Source organism: Chelonia mydas, chromosome 5 (assembly GCF_015237465.2).
Source record: "Chelonia mydas isolate rCheMyd1 chromosome 5, rCheMyd1.pri.v2, whole genome shotgun sequence".
In the NCBI taxonomy this organism is placed as follows: domain Eukaryota; kingdom Metazoa; phylum Chordata; order Testudines; family Cheloniidae; genus Chelonia; species Chelonia mydas.
The window spans coordinates 58,618,572-58,637,328 of NC_051245.2; the positions used below are offsets into that span (position 1 = coordinate 58,618,572).

Genomic DNA, 18,757 nt, shown 5'->3' on the forward strand with positions numbered 1-18,757 from the left:
CCAGCGAACCAAATTCGGTGATTAATCCTGGTCACATGCCACCTGAGGCACATTGCGCATAGACTGAGACTCAATGTTCAGACTGCCTGCCATGCAACTCTTAGTCAACAACCTTTACTGCCAACACCGTGCTACCTTTTCTCTGATATGTATTTGTACGTGTGTCCTTAAGTCACTACCATATGAATTATCTTAACTGCTATGAAAACTCATAAAGCTTATCTCCTGGATCTCTGACCTAGCTACAGTGAGAGAGTAAGAAATGCTGTAGAGTCCTGAAATATAGCTGTACCCATGACACTACAATGGTGTTAGGATGCCATCTGGGCTAAAAAATAATTACCCATCACCTACTAGCCCAGGGAATAAGCCTAATTACCAGGGTGAAAGATATTGGTGTTGCCTATGCCTCCCAAGATTATGCCCCTCAATTTGAATGAACAACACAGCTGTGGACTGTTTATTCTGTACTGTAATGGTAACACATTGTCAATCAACTTTCCACTTAATGGATTTACTGTAATCTTAACTAAGTCCCTCTTGCTTTTGCTTAAACTTTTTTTCTATCCTCAGAGTACTCCACAAGGCCAACTCACTTTTGCTTTCCTAACGTCGATCTTGGGTGTATTTTTCCTATGCTGTCTTTAAAACCTATTTTTTTTTCTCCTTCTCTCACCATGTACACACTTTTTCTCTGTTTCCCCACAGCTAGTTCTCTAGCTCATCACCTGTATTTTCTGTTTTCCTCTTCCATATCTCCCTCCAAAATGTTTTTTTTCCTATACCACTCTTCTCGATTCTACTTAATCTTCCTCTCTCATATACATGGGGCTTGGAAATTTTACCTGACACCTCATATCCAAAGGATTAAACCTATTAACCAAAGACTGATAAAAAGATAGAGGCAACACTCAGATGAGAAGAAAACCACCTCCCTGTCTGCTGGGATTCCTACCAGAGTGTTCTCCCAAGGCTCTGGTTAAGGTTTCCATCTTCTGTGTCAGCCCCCAGCCATTATGGGCTTGATACGGCCTTCCCTTCACCCCCTTTCCCCCAGTCTGCTGGAATGGAGAAGGCACGTCTTTACCTGTTTCCTCCATCTTGTGCCAGAGCCTCCTGTTGTGTTCCCTCAGCTTTCTGGCCGTGAAGTCAGCGTTTCTATTTACTCAGCGCCTCCCCCAGCCTCTGTGTTTGGGTCCTCCCCTCCTCTACTATTCCTCAGAGCTTTCTCAAATACAGTGAAACTTATCTGATCCTAGCATGCTGTCCACAGGGTGCTGAATAGCAAAACCAAAAACTGACGTCTCTGTTCGGTTTTCACTTAAACTGGAATTGGGACATCTGTAAGGAGCAGCAGAGATTGAGGTTGAGGTAGAGAGGCCAGCACGAGTTTATGCTCCGCTAACATTTAAAATATTATTTTCACAAGCACAAGGCCTGGAAATTTTTATTATTTTAAAAGGAAAACCTAGATTCTGCAGAAGCTGTTGGAAGTCATCCACACTAGTTTCCCACTCCCCATAAATGAGTGGAATTTTCAAGCCTTGGATACTATTATTCTCAGTAGATTCATTTAGTATGTTGATGTGAAAGATACTAAGCTTCAGAGAATACATATCTCCTTCTAAAGCACTGTAAATTTCCCCTATAAAGGAACCATTTTCTGCATGTTTCATTAAAGATGAGACCTCTCCTTTGTTGGAAGAGTTAATAAAATATCAAGGCCAAAACAACAGCCTAGAGTGGAAACATAGTATCTGAAGCAATCACTATCAAAAGTTTCATTTGGGCCTTTTAATCTGAAAAGCAGTTACTATCATTTTCTGGGAGTTGGAAGTACTTAAATCAGACACCATCTTGGCCTTCAAATTACTGAAGACCCAGTTCAGCAAATGGTGTGTTCTCTAATTTATATAGTTTTTAATAGAAACAAGCCTTGACTGGATGCACCATACTAACTGTTTTTAGGTGAATTTTATAGGCTTTATGGTACTTAATTTCAACGTGCTTTCTTAGGGCTGAGGTGGAATATCTTTATATTGTGTTGACAGGAGAAATGTTTTTCATAATATACAATCCACCTTAACTGGATCATCATATCAGACTGAGGAAATTCCCAAACATTGTTTTTTATCATATATTTTGTTCCACAGATTTCAAAATGGAGGCCTTGTGCCTAAAAATGCATGGTTGGCTGTACTGGGAAAGTTGATTAGAGAATCCGAGCATTCAGCAGACCTGATATGATCATATGTCTATCTGTGTATTATTTTTCCTGGGGCACAACCTGAATGATTCCAAATACCTTCAGAGGAGCTGGATTTGAGAGGAGCTGGACTGGTGTAAAAGTTCTGGCCTAACTGGATGTGCATCATCCTCATTAAAAAGATTAAAGTATGCTAACATATCAAAAGATAATGCAATCTACTCTAATATTTTATATCAAGCAGTTTTATTTAAAGGTATTTTATCTAAATATACGTTACCAACTTTTTCAGTAAAAGCAAATGTGTACGTGCTATGTTCTTTCTATGTTAGTAGCTATTACTATCACAGGTAAGAGGACTATACATTTAAAACTAAATTAATAAAGAAAGATGACAAACTAAAACCATAAAGCTATAGGTGTGTATCTTTAAATTCCTCTGTCCTTACATTGGCTATAAATATTATTTCATTAATTAAAATATTTTGCTCATTGCACTGTTTTGTGTTTTTCTTGAAAAACAGATAAAGAAAAAATGTTACATTTTCAACAGAATTCTCAACTCCTAGATCAAAACCTATTAAAAAGTTAGCTCCTCGACTGAAATAAACTTTTAGTCTGTGCTGAAAGAAGGGATGTACCAATATCACATTGTCAGAATCCTCCTTTTTATTTTTATTTCACAAAGTTCAACACTTCAGCAGTAAACTGGGCAACACAGAACAAAATTAATTGCAACTGATATACTACAAATGTTTTCCACAAGCCTATCTAACTGCTCTTGGTTTAATTACATCCAACATTTTTGCCACTACATCCCTTTACATTACCAAAAAAAAAAAAAAAAAAAAAAAAAGAAAATTCACTCAATAAATAAATAAAAAGTTTGGCCCACTGCAAAAATTACAGATGTAATTAGCAAAGCAGTAATAACCAAACGGGGATGAACAAGATAGACATTAATTTGGTGATGAGCAATAATAATACATTTAACTTAATGTAGAAATAACAGAAAAAAGTTGGGACCCTTACACATGATTTTCAGATGTTTATTGCAGAAAGTTTTAATTCAGCTAACTAAGTGCAAGTGAGAATTTTAATTTAGAAATGTTCCAAATATTGCACAAATTGCATACTGTTTTCCCATGTGTTACTACATGTATCCATACCATTTTGTTTGCCTGGGGTAGGGAAAGTCAATTAACATACTGCCCACAAAATGTAAATGTTTTATATTTTCAGGTATGAATATGTGAAGCAGAACAAATCACTAGTCAGAGCTGTTGTCAGAATAAGACTTGTTTGATTGAAGAGAGAGGGGCACCCTCCCCCCCCTCAAAAAAAACACTTAGTAGAAGCTTAAGAAAGCTTGCTGTGGTTTATTTAAAATGATCACATTATCACGAGGTTTACAATAGACATTTGAATGAACACATAAATCTGATGAAATGTAAAAGAAATCCTAACTAATTTCTGGATTGCTTTCTTTTATATTTCTTTTTCTTCCTTTAAGGGTTTTATCACTCTAGCTGCCATATTAAACTACAGTGCCACCACAACAGCCTTACGCAAAACTAAAACACAAGTTTCTCTCTTGTAGTGAAAGAATTAGACAAAAATTTTGAAAATAAGGCAACAAAACATTCCAATAATGAATAAAATGAATTTATGGGAACACATTTAATATAACTTAACAAAAATGTCAGATTATTGACAGTTGTTCATACACACACTTACCTCAATAGCTCTCTTAATATACGGAATCTGTGTGCCACTGTCCAGATCTTCATTTATAATAAGTCTTCTAGCCCATTGACCTGCCCTGACAACACCACTACCATGAATTAAAACCATCAGTTTATCTGGATTTGTCAATGCATCCTCACTCATAAAGATAAAACTCTTTGGCTCACTCTCAGTGGCATCTACCTGAAATTTAAAAAAAATAAATTTTACAATAAAAATACATTCTGGTACATTAACAAACATATTAAGAAAACCTAACAGCTGCAATTATAAAGTAGCATTGGAATTTATACACAACATTACTACTATTTGCATTATGTTAGCACCTAAAAGCCACAATGTGTTTCATGCTGTACAAAGAATAAAGACAAACCTGCCCTAAAGACCTTGCGATCTAATTTGAAAAGCAAAAAAATACATTACAACTAAGAACACTTATACTGCTTCAGATAGAAGTAGGAAGTATGATTAAGCTTTAAAGTATGAAAGGTACAAAGAGTAAAACGCACAGAATTTAGAAGTTCACATAAATTTACTGACAGAAAATAAAGCCCACAAAAGGTCTACCTGGGAGAAAAAAGAAAAAAAAAAGTAATTTGTCACATCTTATTTGCCAGAAGCAGCAATAATAGATCATATAGAAAATATATAAAAGTGAAAAAGTCCTAGCATTCCATTTCAGTCCCCACAACATAAATAGCCAATAATCCAAATATGAAACAGTAGCATATATTTAGTCCATTATAAACCTTAAGAGAACAGGTATCTACATACAAAACACAAAAAATACAGGAATCCAATTTTGGACTAAAGAGTGGCTTTGAGTGAGGGCATTGTGCTGCCTCAGGAACAGCCTGAGAAGTAGATTGTGATTCAAGGAGCCACAATCTGACATCCAATGTCCCCCTTTCTCTGGAGGCTGGGGAAGCAAACTGCACCAGTTATGTACCTGGTGCAAACTACTGAAGCACCAGCACAACTATGCTGACCTGAATGTTGAGGGGGCAGAGCCACAGGTCCCACCTATTCCTTGTTCCCTTCTGCCCACAATAATAAGCAGCAGGAGAGGAGTGAATGCAGTGAGCTACTCTCCCACAGCATGTGTAACTGATGCAGGCTTATAAGGGAGGTACCTTGTATCACCTTGCTTCCCTGTGTGACTGTGCAAGTCAGAACCATATGTTTGGGGGCAGGATACAGCAAATCAATGACTGTTGAAGAAACAGGGACCTCTGCTTTTCTAGAACAAAAATACGAAAGCTTCTGAACAATTAACATACAGCTAGAAGTTTTGTATCAAGCCAGTTTGTCTTCTGTGTATGTGCCTTCTTTCATCCTTTCAAAATTCAAAGGGCATGATATTACAAAAATGTTTCTTAGCAAAAGTAGTCTTTACTCATACAAGCAGTCTTACTGAAGTTAATAAGATGGCCTGTGTACGTAAGGACCACTCACCTGAGTAAAGCTCAGAGTCACAACCAATTACAGCTCCTACTTTGATACAAAACCTTACTCCTGTTGTGTTTCATACATTCTGCCTCCAAACAGCATACAATTTTGGGAAAAATGGAGCTGCAGTTCCCCCACTTTAAAATAGGGAATATACTTCCCTTCTTTGACTAGTCTAGTTAAACAATAGGAGACAATCCCTACCCAAAAGAGCTTGAAATATGTATGTATAGTACATAGCACAATGAGGTTCTAATCTTGGCTGGAGCATCTAGGCACTACCATCACAAAAACTGACAGTATTAACAATAACAATATAAACAAAGACTGCAGCCATGTTGGGAGTGGGAGACGCAAAACTTTAGCTCTCAAATGATATCTAGTAAGGTGAACTTGAGTTTTGCAAACAATTTGAACATTTAAGAAAATAGAAATAGCCAAAATTAAGATGAAAATGTAAACTGAAAAAAAGGGTAATTTAGTGTACACTTTAATACACTGCACTAATCACATGCACTAGAAGGCATAATATTAACTAGTACACACTTTTTAAATAGGTTAATGCTGAACAGAAGCGGGGGGGGGAACCTTATTCTCTTTGTCAACTTAATTACATTTGGAAACTTTTCTTCAAACCAATGTGTCTTCAAACAGCAATAATTCATTAAATGCTTTCACTAAGGAATGCACATAAAGGTCATTTTTGTGCGCAACCTCACTTTATTGACAAATCAGCCTACAATACCATTTAGTTCTAGTCAGAGTGAGACAGCATAAAGCAATTTGTATCTATTAACAATTCGCAGTTTTAGATGTGCTCATGAACGTTCAACTATGATCTTAACTCTGCTCTTTCCTTTAAACAAATTAAATAAACTCAGCAAAACTAAAAAAGTTTAGTTTAACAATTAGAGTCAGTACAGTAACTCCTCAGTTAACGCTGTAGTTATGTTCCTGAAAAATGTGACTTTAAGCAAAACGATGTTAAGCGAATCCAAATTTCCCTATAAGAATTAATGTAAATGGGGGGGGGGGGGGAGGGTTTAGGTTCCAGGGAAATTTTTTTTTGCCAGACAAAAAGCATTATATACATTTTAAACACTTTTAAACAATCAATTTAATACAGGTATAAGTTTTAAACAATTTTAAACAAGCAATTTAATACAGGTATTAAACATGCTGGCAGCCCCCCCAACAGCTCCCCTACACGACCCACCCCCCAGCGGACCCCGCAGATCAGTGCCTTCCTCCTGCTCCCCCCTGCTGGGGGGAGGAGCGAGGATGCGGCGCACAGCTTCCCCCCTCCCTCGCCTCCTGAATGCTGCAAACTAGCTGATTGCCATGGGCAGGAGGCAGGGGAGAGAAGAGGCTTCCCCCCAGCACCGTGTCCTTGCTCCTCCCCCGAGCGTCCTGAATGCCGCAAGACAGCTGATTGCCATGGGCAGAAGGCAAGGGAGCAGGGTGAAGGCGCTGATCTGCGGGGTCCGCTGGCATGTGGCAGGTGCTGGGGGATGGTGGGACATAGGGGAACTGATAGGGGGACTGCCAGCATGTTTAATACCTGTATTAAACTGCTTGTTTAAAATTGTTTAAGACTTATATAATAAATAATAATAAATATACACGTTTTCACCAGCAACAGAACACTTTGCACACATTTCATGAACAAATGGGGTTAAAGAGATTAAACTATTGAATAAACAGAGACAGTACAGTATCAATATATGCATAAAATCCTACCTATATCTAAACCTGGCAGCTATACATCATACTGCCTTGCATGACACACAAGTTCAATTTCAAGTCTTTGGATAGCCCCAGCATTGTGAGAACCTGGTATTTTTCCTGAATAATAAAACAAACCCTAAAAGGAAATGATGAGACCACTAAAATTGCTTATTAAGAAACATTACGAAAATCATAGATCTAGAAGCCCACAGAGAAAGAGGACTGGGTGGAATCACTTACGTGTTTGACTAATGAGTGGAAATAACTGTTACTGGATGTGAAAGAGACACACTGTGAACATCAGTGAGGGGGTACAGGTTTGCTAACTTCTAAAAACATCTGCAATATGATCAAGGAGTCTGAACACATGGTTCTATATAAAGCTGCCTAGTCCATTTTATTTTTCAGTCCTCACAATATTGAATCACTAGGTTGTTGTTTTTCATTCTAACCAGGAACGTGTGAAAGCTACCAATGCTCATAACTCCACCCCCCTTCTTGCAGACAAGGTAATAAGCTACCAAAAATGCCGCTTTCATAGATAGATGCAGTGAGGAGCAGGTAGCCGCCTGCTCAAAGAGTGGACCCTTCAACTTTGTTAGCACCACATTTAAGTCCCAGAAAGGAACAGGATGTATGACATTGGGATGTAACCTTTAGGAATCTGAGCCCTGGTCTACACTACGAGTTTGGGTCGAATTTAGCAGCGTTAGATCGATTTAACCCTGCACCCGTCCACATGACAAAGCCATTTACTTCGACTTAAAGGGCTCTTCAAATCGATTTCTGAACTCCTCCCGCGACGAGGAGATTAGCACTGAAATCGACCTTGCCACATTGAATTTGAGGTAATGTGGTCGCAATTTGATGGTATTGGCCTCCGGGAGCTATCCCAGAGTGCTCCCTTGTGACCACTCTGGACAGCGCTCTCAACTCAGATGCACTGGCCAGGTAGACAGGAAAAGGCCCGTGAACTTTTGAATCTCATTTCCTGTTTGGCCAGCGTGGCAAGCTGCAGGTGAGTGCAGATCTCATCAGCAGAGGTGACCATGATGGAGTCCCAGAATCGCAAAAGAGCTCCAGCATGGACCAAATGGGAGGTATTGGATCTGATCGCTGTATGGGGAGACGAATCCATGCTATCAGAACTCTGTTCCAAAAGACGAAATGCCCAAACATTTGAAAAAATCTCCAAGGGCATGAAGGACAGAGGCTATAACAGGGACCTTCAGCAGTGCCGTGTGAAACTTAAGGAGCTCAGGCAAGCCTACCAAAAAATCAGAGGCAAACGGCCGCTCGGGGTCAGAGCCCCAGACATGCCGCTTCTATGATGAGCCACATGCCATTCAAGGGGGTGCAGCTACCACTACCCCACCCCTGTGCTTTGACTCCATCAATGGATTATCACGCAACAGGGACGTGCATTTTGGGGATGAGGAAGATGATGAGGAGGAGGAGAAACTGTTTTCCCCGAGAGCCAGGAGCTGTTTCTCACCCTGGACCTGGAGCCAGTACCCCCCGAACCTAACCAAGGCAGGTTCCCGGACACGCCAGGTGGAGAAGGGACCTCTGGTGAGTGTACGTTTGTAAATATAATATGGTTTAAAAGCAATCGTGTTTAATGATTAATTTGCAGCCAGTACAGCTACTGGAAAAGTCTGTTAACATGTCTGGGGATGGAGCGGAAATCCTCCAGGGACATCTCCATAAAGCTGTCCTGGATGTACTCCCAAAGCCTTTGCAAAAGGTTTCTAGGGAGGGCAGCCTTATTCCGTCCTCCATAGTAGGACACTTTAGCATGCCAGGCCAGTAGCACGTAGTCTGGAGTCATTGCATAACAAAGCATGGCAGCATATGGTCCCAGTGTTTGCTGGCATTCAAGCAACATCCGTTCTTTATCTCTCTGTAAAAAGAAAAGGAGTACTTGTAGCACCTTAGAGACTAACCAATTTATCTGAGCATACGCTTTCGTGAGCTACAGAATCTGACGAAATCCATTGTGAGAGACCACCATGATCTCAACTGAATGATCTGCTCAGTTGATCCCCCAAGCTGTTCTGAGCCCCAGGAAGATGGGAGGTTTTGAGACGTATTGCACTTGTGATGCAAAACTCGCAAAGATGTACTGTCTATTGACAGAGATGACCTGATCTGGCTGCTCCCTGCTTATTCACACAGAACATCACTCCAGTGAAGTGTGTCCATGAAGATGAAGATTCTGTCTCTATATACGAGGGAGAAATACTCAACAGATCAAATGAACAGCCCACAACTCCCACACATTTATGTGGAGATTGAACTCTTCTTGGGCCCACAGACCTTGAGTTTGTTAGTTTCTTGGTGATCTCCCCAGCCAACAGAAGAAGCATGAGGCATTGCTTCAATAAGAGTCAGTATGAGTAAGGCAGGGGCAAAGGGAACTCCCACACATACGTTGGCTGAGTCCATCCATCAGTCCAAGGGGTTATCACTCCTGCAGCATGTCCAATTGTTGAAGAGCCAAAGATTACACTGACCTTAACCAGCCCTACAATTTCCTGAGACAAATTCTGGCATGCTGAACCACCAACATGCAGGAGCCCATGTGCTCCAACAGCCTGAGGCAATTTTTCACTGTTGTAATCAATGGGCTTTGAGATCTATGGAAATGCTTAATATTGTCTGGAATCTAGCTTAAGGTAGGAGCACCACAGCTACAGTAGAATTCAGAACCATTTCTGTAACTTATATTCTTTGGAGAGAATATTAGCTTTTCCTCATTTATGAACAGACCCAAAACACTGCAGAGGGATCATATTCTGAAGAGGCTGACTTCTACTAGGAGCTTGGATCAACCTCGTACCAGCCATTTATCCAAGTAAGGAAATACTTACAACCCTGCTTTCCTTAGGAATGCAGCCCCCATGCATTTTGTAAATATTTGTTCAGAAGCAGACAGGGCAAAGGGTAGGGCTGTAAACTGAAAATGGGGTCACTGACGAGAAAAATTTTAGGCATCTCTTGTTGCTTTGATGGAGAGAGACAGGAAAATACTCATCCTTCAAGTGGATGGTCACATACCAATTGCTGGGATCCAGAGAAAGAATGATGGAGGCCAGGGTAATTGCATTAAACCTTCTTTTCTTTACATATTTGTTCAGATTTTGCAGGTCTAAAATGGGTCTGAGACTTCCTTTTGTCTTTGGAATTAGGAATTAACGTGAATAGAGCCCCCTCCCTTAGAGAATAAAGGCAACCTCTTCTATAGCTGTCAAATGGATAAAGAGACTGGACCTCCTGAAGGAGGACAGCCTTGTAAGAAGGGTCCCTGAAAAAGGATGGGGCACAGTGGGGAAGGAGGAATGGAAATAAACTGCAGGGACTATCCCTGTTCCACAGTACTTGGGATTCATCAACTTGTGATAATAGGGGACCAAGAAGATAGAAAGTGGGAAAATCTGTTGGAAAAATAGGGAAAGGAGAAATTGGAACAACTGGATCTGGCACTCTGTCCTTGACAAGGCAGGCAAACAGACTGCTTGGGATTGTCTGACTGCCTAGAGAAACCAGCTGAAGAAGAAAAGTGAGGAAGAGCTGGTCTTCTCCTATGGTTTTCCCTCATTTCCTAGACTGGTCAGGCTGTCTCAGTGGAAAAAAGGTCTGCAGAGACAGAGTAGAATTGCTTCCTTTTTAGGGAAAGGAGTGTAAATTCCCAACTATTTCAAAGTGGGCCTTCAATCTTTGAGACTGTGGAACATCTCATCTGTCTTCTGGGAGAACAGCATGAGACCCTCAAAGGGAAGATTCTGGATCATCTGCTAGGCCTCTTGCAGTAGACCCGAAGACTGAAGCCACGAATATCTGTGCACAGATATTGTAGATGCCATGGCTCTAGCTGAATCTGTCCTGTCAAAGGACATTTGTAGAAAGGTGGGAGCTACCAGCTTGCTCTAACAGAGCCTGGAATTCCTGTCTGGCCTCCTCTGGCAACTTTTCTGAAAACTTCAGCATATTATCTCAAAAGAAGAAGTCATATCTTGTCAGTAATGCTTGTTAGTTACCAGTGCACAATTGTAGACCAGATGTAGAATACATTTTCACCAGTTTAATTTATTTGCATCCTTGTTGTTTGAGGTGAAAGACAGATGACCCTGATATGCTTTTTCATTTACGGCCAAAACCACCAAAGAATCTGGCAAGGTATGGGTATAAAAATGTTTGTAGCCTTGAGAAGGCATATGGTACCTTTTCTTGGTTCTTTTGGATGTCAGAGAAAGAAAGGGTGGTGTTTGCCATAAAGATTTTGTAGGCTCTACATGGCCTCATTGATAGGGAGAACCACTCTAAAAGGCCCTGCTGAACCCAGCATTTCCATGAGTCTCGACAAGAACTCTCCTGGATCATCTCAGCAGGGATATCAAGATGGGTAGCTACTCTCTTTAAAAGGTGTGGGTAAGCCTTGTAGTCATCTTGGACTGGTGAGATATCCTGAGAAGCTGCAGTTTCATCTGGTAAGGATGAGGACAGATGCAAAGGAGGCTAAGGCTGATCCTAATGCAGCGTACAGAGTGGATCTTGCAGGCTTTGCTCAGTATCAATGACAACTATCCTAAGGAAGTCCAGGAGGATAACATGTTGCCTAGTAGGAGATTGAAAAGGTTGAGGAATTGGAGAGGATCTGCATGAGGGACACATGCCCCATTGGTTCCAATAGGGTCATTGGTACAGCACAGTACCCCAGCTATGAGTACTCCAAGGTTCCATTTCTCTGAAATGTCTCTGTACTTCCAGTGGGTAGCAGCAATAAAACTCTCACAATGAAGGAGTAGGAGAGTGATGTCATCTGTCTTCGGAGTGAAGGACAAAAAAGCCTACCCACACTCCAAGGAGGACCAGAAGTCAGATGATCATGGTGGTGTGGTACAAGGAGATGACAAGGTCCAGGGATGGCATTCTGGAGATGTCAGTACCAGGGATACCCATGGTAGGTTTACCCTCGACTGCACCTGTGGAGAAAATGCCAGAGGCCCTGATGTTTTATCCTCACACAGTCCTGAGTGCTGATCAGAAGCCTGAATTAAGTCCGTAACCAGGGCCTGAAGATGCACCAGTACCGGGTGAGCTGTCTCCTATACCATCAGCACCAAAAGGCAAAGTCTTGTGCTACTGCACATCCCACTGGCAGCACCAGTACTGAGAGACTTTCCTGTTGCTGATGTTGCTGCACAGCAACAGTCAGTACCATGGAAAGGGTCAGTCTCAGCCAGTGCTGAGGTCCATGACCCCTAGTGAAAAGAGGCCAGTACCAGAGAGCATCCCATGCCAGAGGACACTGTCCCCTGTCCTCCGAAGTACTTATTGGTGAACGGCACCAGGGACCATGACCATCTAGCAGAACTAAGTCTCAGCTCCTTGGACAAATTTAACCTCTTGTGCTTATTCCTTGGCACCAGAGGTCTTGCCTCAGCAACACTGTCCAGTTGTGTACTCTGTACTGATGCCAAAACACTCAGTGCACACTCCAAATGGGAAGGCTCACAAGGCAAATGCAGGGCAGCCTCCATAATATGGCACAGTCTCACCTGCCTTTCTTCATCCAGTGCTTAGTTTCTGCAAATTTGTCAGTGGTCCTTAACGTGACCTTCGCTGAGGCACTTTAGGTAAGTGGAAGAAGGCATACATTTTTTGCAGCTGGCACACGGTTTAAATCCCGGAGACTGAGGTATACACCTATACCAGATGTCAGCACTCTGTAACAAGAGGGAACTGACACTCCATGAAAACAGTGAAGAAAACCAACAAATGAAGCATATACTAACCTAAGTAACTAATTATGCTAACAAACAGCATCAACTATTTACAGAAGAAAAAACAAAATCTCTGTAAGGGGAGAAAACTTGAGCAGCATGCTGACATGCTCCAATTATCCATCACAGGCAGTAGTAAGGAACTGAGAGTGTCTGGGGCCACTCCACCCTTTTTATCATACAGCAGCATAAGGCAGCAGAAGGTGCACGCACAGCCTCAAAGGGTAACGCTAAAGGAAAAAAGTCTCCAACTCCGGTGCACTAGGCGCACACACACACACACACCCCTGAAGTGGAATGGACATGTGTAATCACTTGAAGAGGAAATGTTTTTTTGGGTTTTTTTTGCTTTCTGCTATTGATTCTACATCTGAATACAATACTGCTGCTGAAGATGTAATCGAAAAATGTAAAGAAAAACAACAGTTTTGTCTGTTACTCAGACAACAAAAATAAAGATGAGAGAACTTCAAGTGCAGCCACCCTGAACTTCCAACACATGGATTTTCTACATACTATTGAAAACCTACTGAAAAAAAAAAAAAGTAACACTTAACACAATCCTAAAGTATGTTAGAGAAGTTTAAACATTCTTCCACAAACACCATCAGCCCTCCCAAGGTACTAGTACCCATGCAACATCCCCCATTCCCTTAGCTATATCATTCCCTCAGCTATATGGCCTATAGGAAAGACCCTACAGGGAGGAACCCCACCCAGAGACCGAACCCAAAACAGCAGCTACAGAAAGCTGTTCAAGCAGGGACTGAAAGACAGTGATCATGTTAATCTCTGCTTTCAGCAGTTTTCACTCGGCTGATAGCTGTTTCTCTAAACCAGAGGTGGGCAAACTACGGCCCGCGGGACCCTCCTGCCTGGCCCCTGAGCTCCTGGCCTGGGAGACTAGTCCCCACCCCTCCCCTGATGTTACCCCTCCCCAACAGCCTCAGCGCGCCATACCGCCGGCACAATGCTCTGGGAGGCCGGGCAGCACAGTTCCAGAGCCGCAGCCTGACCCAGTGCTCTGGGCTGCGCTGCTGTAGTGCCACCAGCCACCGGTGCTCCTGGCAGCACGGTAAGGGAGCAGGGAGGTTGGATAGAGGGCAGGGGAGTTCGGGGGAGTGGTTAGAGGTTGGGGCGGTCAGATAGCGGGGAACAGGAGGGTTGGATGGGGCAGGGGTCTCGGGGGGGCAGTCAGGAATGGGGGTGGGGGGGACAGACAGGGGTGAGGGGTCCAGAGGTGGTAGATGGGGCAGGAGTCCCATGGGGGGCCCCAGGGAGCGAGAAGCTGGGGGGTTGGATAGGAGGCAGGGGCCAGGCCACGCCTGGCTGTTTGGGGAGACACAGCCTCCCCTAACTGGCACTCCATACAATTTTGGAAACCCGATGTGGCCCTCAGGCCAAAAAGTTTGCCCGCCCCTGCTTTAAACCCTCCCATGCCCCCTCTCGTGATTTCCAACCCTACTCCCATCTTTTGTCTTCCCATCTAGCTCATCTACTGACATAATCCCTTTGAAATAATTTAAATAACAAAGAAAAAGCAGAACTAAAACGATGTTTTCAGACATTGCATTGTTCACTCAGTTTGTATCTTTTCCCCCTACCCTTTGTCTGCCTTCTCTGGTTAGCTATTGTATGCTCTTCAGGGCAGGGACTGTCTCTTATTGTGTGTTTATACTCGGTCTAGCACAATGGGCCCCATTCTTGGTTGGCCCACAGATGTTAACCATAATTAATAAGTAAATACATACATACAGTTAGAAATACCTTCCCCCCCTCCAAAGACTTGATTTTCAAAAAGTCAGGTATACAAAAATGAATGTGTGTAATTGTACTACTTATTTGCACATGCAACTATTGTCATCACATATTTGCTAAACTGGCTTTTTGAAAATAAGGTAGAGAATGCATTCCATATAACATACAGGATGTACAACATAGACATAGCTGTCTAGGGTGTAGCTGCAAACTTAACTTTTCTTCATGTCCTGATTTTTTATTAAGTTAGCAGAGCAGCCTTAGAATTGCACTAATACAGTTTTTCACTATACACTTGTATTTTACATATTTTAGAAATAATGTTAAAAGAATGTTATTTGGCTTGGAAAATCAAGTAATCAAAAGTTAAGCAACATCAGATCTATGATTGCCAGTGTAACTTTAATTCTGCCCTCTTGCGTGTCCATCCTGTTCACTAAACGACGCAGGAGTCCTATAGAAAAATTGCATGTTCTCATGTAATTGTAGATTTTATCATAATGCAGACACTTGAGGGAACTGAATTGAGATTCCACAGGCAATTGTAAATTTGAAGTTTCCTGATTTTGGAGACCTTGACTTTGCAATGTAAATATAATATTCTTTGTATGAAAGTCATTTATGTGCAATTTCCTAGGGTTGTTTGGTTTTTTTTTTAATTAAAAAAGAAAAAGGAAAAAAACTAACTAATATGGGCCATACTGTCAACCCACTGTCGTGTATTATCAGGACTTGAACCGTGAACATTCAGCTTCTAGCGGACTGCTCCTTCCAGAGGTCCAGAATTAACAACATTATCTGGCATTAAAAAATGTTATAGTGTCGTGTCTGATACATAAGTTTGGAAAGAAAGGTTATATTTGTGCTGGTTTTGGCCTAGTTTGCTTGACATGAGTGTAATGTTGCCTTAATGACCTTGTTATTCAGTAAGTTTGTTTATAACTGCTGCAAAGGACAAAGAGGATATCTTGACCACTGTGCTTAAATTGAAGGACAAGAGACACACAAAATGTGCTGCCAGTACACAATTAAGGAAAAGGCAAGTAAAAAAAAAAAAAAAAAAAAAACCACAGGAAAGTCCCCAAAAGCTCCTATGCAGAACAAAGGGTCGACGTGACCTGGTCAATTATGTCTGGTTAGTGCATAATCAGTGGTAATAAACCAATTAGCAAAGAGAAAAACAATTTGAAGATGGCATAGATAGCAAAAGTCATGCCAATTGAAGCCTACGCATACATATTGTATGAGTTGCACAAGGCATATAATACTTAATGGTGATTGGAAGAGAACGAATAAATATGTAATTTGGACATATATAAAATTATGTAAATTGTAAGGGACAGTTGGAGTACTGTAAGAGCAATCCACGATGACCTGGATACACTCCAGAAGATAACTGGTCACTTTCTTTTTCTGTATTTCTGTCATTTCTTACTATAATAATAATTGTAATTGCAAGGCATGCTTTTGGTTCAATAATGGTCATGGGGTGAGCCCTGCCCAGTCTGGCTCTCTCTCCCCTCCTTCCCCAGTACTGAAGGAGCTCCTGCTCCATGTGTTGCCCCCACAGGATGGACTGGCTGCTGGTGCCACATGCTGAGTCTGGGGATGGTTGCGGGAAGTCTGGCCACTCTCTCAACCCTCCCCGCTCCCTTGTCTGGGAGTTGGGGAGACCACTAGAGTCAGATTCTCCAAGAGTAAGTGGGGTATATATAGAACACTAGTGCTGGGCCAGAAGGTGGTTGTGGGGAGTCTAGCGCACCTCCCTCTCTCTGCCTGGAAGTAGGGGGAGCACCTATTCAATGTGGTGCCCCTAGGTGGGCACGAGTAAAGGGACTATTTGTTCCAAGTGCTGCATCTGGGATTTGCATGGTGCGGGAAGCCCAGTCCAGCTCTCTCCCCAACTCTGACAGCTGTGTGGTGCTCCCAGTATAGGGTCTTCTGCTCCTGCTGCTGTGTCAGCAGCAAGTCCTAGCCTTGGAATGTTCAGTGATTTTGGCAGGCTACCAACAATTTCCTGAAGCAGTAAGTGAGAGAAGGTAATGGTAATTTTTAATAAATATTTTATATTTCAGCCAAATCTAAAGGGAGTCTCATGGGACAAAGAGAGTCACTTCTGTAGTCCAAAGGGATTCCCCATACCGAATATCAAGGGCCTGCTGCAAACAATGGGAATGTATGAAAACTTCTCAAAGCAAAGATCACAAGAACCCTTTATAATGGAAGGTGTTAGGTCACTACTCTATTCCCCTATAATGTAAAAATACATTGTGGTAGGGAGTGTATGTAGAGCTATACATCTTTTAATTTGTGGACGGCTGCATTACTCCCAAAAGGTGATTAAACACTTATGTATTGCATACACACATTACTAAAAAAAGCTATTATACGAGGGTCTTTAAAAGAGTTTTAAAACATTTTATTGGGACTATTTTTTTCCATTCCTCTGCCTGTAAAGTCATAGACTCATAGGCTTTTAAGGCCAGAAAGGACCATCATGATGATCTAGTCTGATCTCCTGCACAGGCTACAGAACCTCACCCACCCACTCCTATAATAGGCCCATAATCTCTGGCTGAGTTACCTACATCCTCAAATCTTGATTTGAAGACTTCAGGTTACAGAGAATCGACCGTTGTTTCCCTGCCTTTAGTTCTCCGAGTCCAACTGCACAGGTCTCAGGGGAATCAAACAATTTTCAAAATGGCATAGTTTTGGGGGGTTTTTTGTTTGTTTGTTTTTGTTTTGTTTTTTTAACCAAAAGTATCACAACTTTAAATTTCTGGTACCTCAGATCCTACCAGAACTAGAAATGTGTAGTAGATCCCAATGAAATATACTCACACCCAAACAGATTAGATATATTACAAAAACAGACAGATATTTTTCTACATATTTCTTTGTGTATGAATGAGCATGCTGCATGTGTATAGAGTGGTCAAGTCAACACCTTGACTGGGCTCTCAGCACAGTTTGTCGTATCTGTATCTGACATCTAGATTCCAAACTCCTCAGGGGAGAGACTGTCTCTCTTTATTCATGCATTTTGTAGTGCCAAGAAATCATTATCATCTTTGAAAAAAATTCAACTTACTGGGAGAGTTACTTTTTTCAAGTGGCATTCCTTTTCCAGTAGTTCATAGACATATTTAGTAATGATCTGCAAAAAAGAAAACAGAAGTTAAAACACTTGTGGAAATTGTTCATCCATTCATAAAAGCCTTAACAAAAGTGGGCTAGTGAAACTGCTTCTCTTTTAAACAGAGCATTTATCTGCTCTCTGTGTTCTTCCCTAAACAACTAATTACAGAATATACATCTTCATGAAAATGGGTCCTCCCTTCCCCTCAGAATGTGCTACTTTTCAGTACAAAGAAATCCTAACTATACCTGTGACTCTACCACCTGCTGCTGTGTGAATAATTATGTAGCTCAAAACTAAGGATTATGACCAATTAATATATACTCAGGGGTACAAGAAAGGCTCTCTTTTGCAAAGAAATACTTTAAAAGAATTTTTCCATGAGTAGGATTCCTGAAACCCTCTCCACTGCAGGTTCAGTTCATGAGATACATGGAGAGGAAATCCTTTAGTCATCCTGAGCACAAGTCGCCTTGCCATTTCTATTCACTGAGCAGGGGAGGGACAGGTCAAAGGTGTTCTAAATAGAAGAAGAGAACTGAACCACACTCCAGCATGGGAGGTGAGGGTGTGTGTGGGTCTGCATTCTCGAAGTAGAAATAAAGCTGAATTTTTAGGCCTGAAACAAAGAGAATAATTTCAAATATCTACCCTCTCCCCGCCCCCCCCAAAAAAATCCACCTAGTCACACTAAATATTAAGAGTCTCTTCCTTGCTACCCCAAATTTAACAAAAGATGTTCTACCTTCAAAAGCTTGCCTAATATCTAGGGAAAACTATTTTTCACCTTCATATAATAGGGAAATGGAGAACTTTCTGACTATTACCAGTTTTTGAGTTAAATTTGGGGCAAACTAAAATGCTTTTGTACATATGGGACTGTAAAAATGGTTCTGAAATAAGTGCATGTATTTCATTGGCTAAAGAATCCGAGAAAAATGG

The 18,757-nt window shown here is 41.5% G+C and overlaps 1 protein-coding gene across 18 annotated transcripts in view; it reads right to left on the reverse strand.

Moving 5' to 3' along the window:
* FAM172A (family with sequence similarity 172 member A) overlaps window positions 1–18,757 on the reverse strand; it is a 357,476-nt gene that overhangs the window by 284,214 nt on the left and 54,505 nt on the right. For all 18 annotated transcript variants that reach the window (XM_043547397.1, XM_043547400.1, XM_037903228.1 and 15 more), the window contains 2 exons: window positions 17,768–17,833; window positions 3,944–4,135 (listed from right to left, as the gene is read on the reverse strand). In XM_043547397.1, coding sequence (XP_043403332.1) covers window positions 3,944–4,135; window positions 17,768–17,833 — 258 coding nt within the window. The remainder of the gene's footprint in view (window positions 1–3,943; window positions 4,136–17,767; window positions 17,834–18,757) is intronic.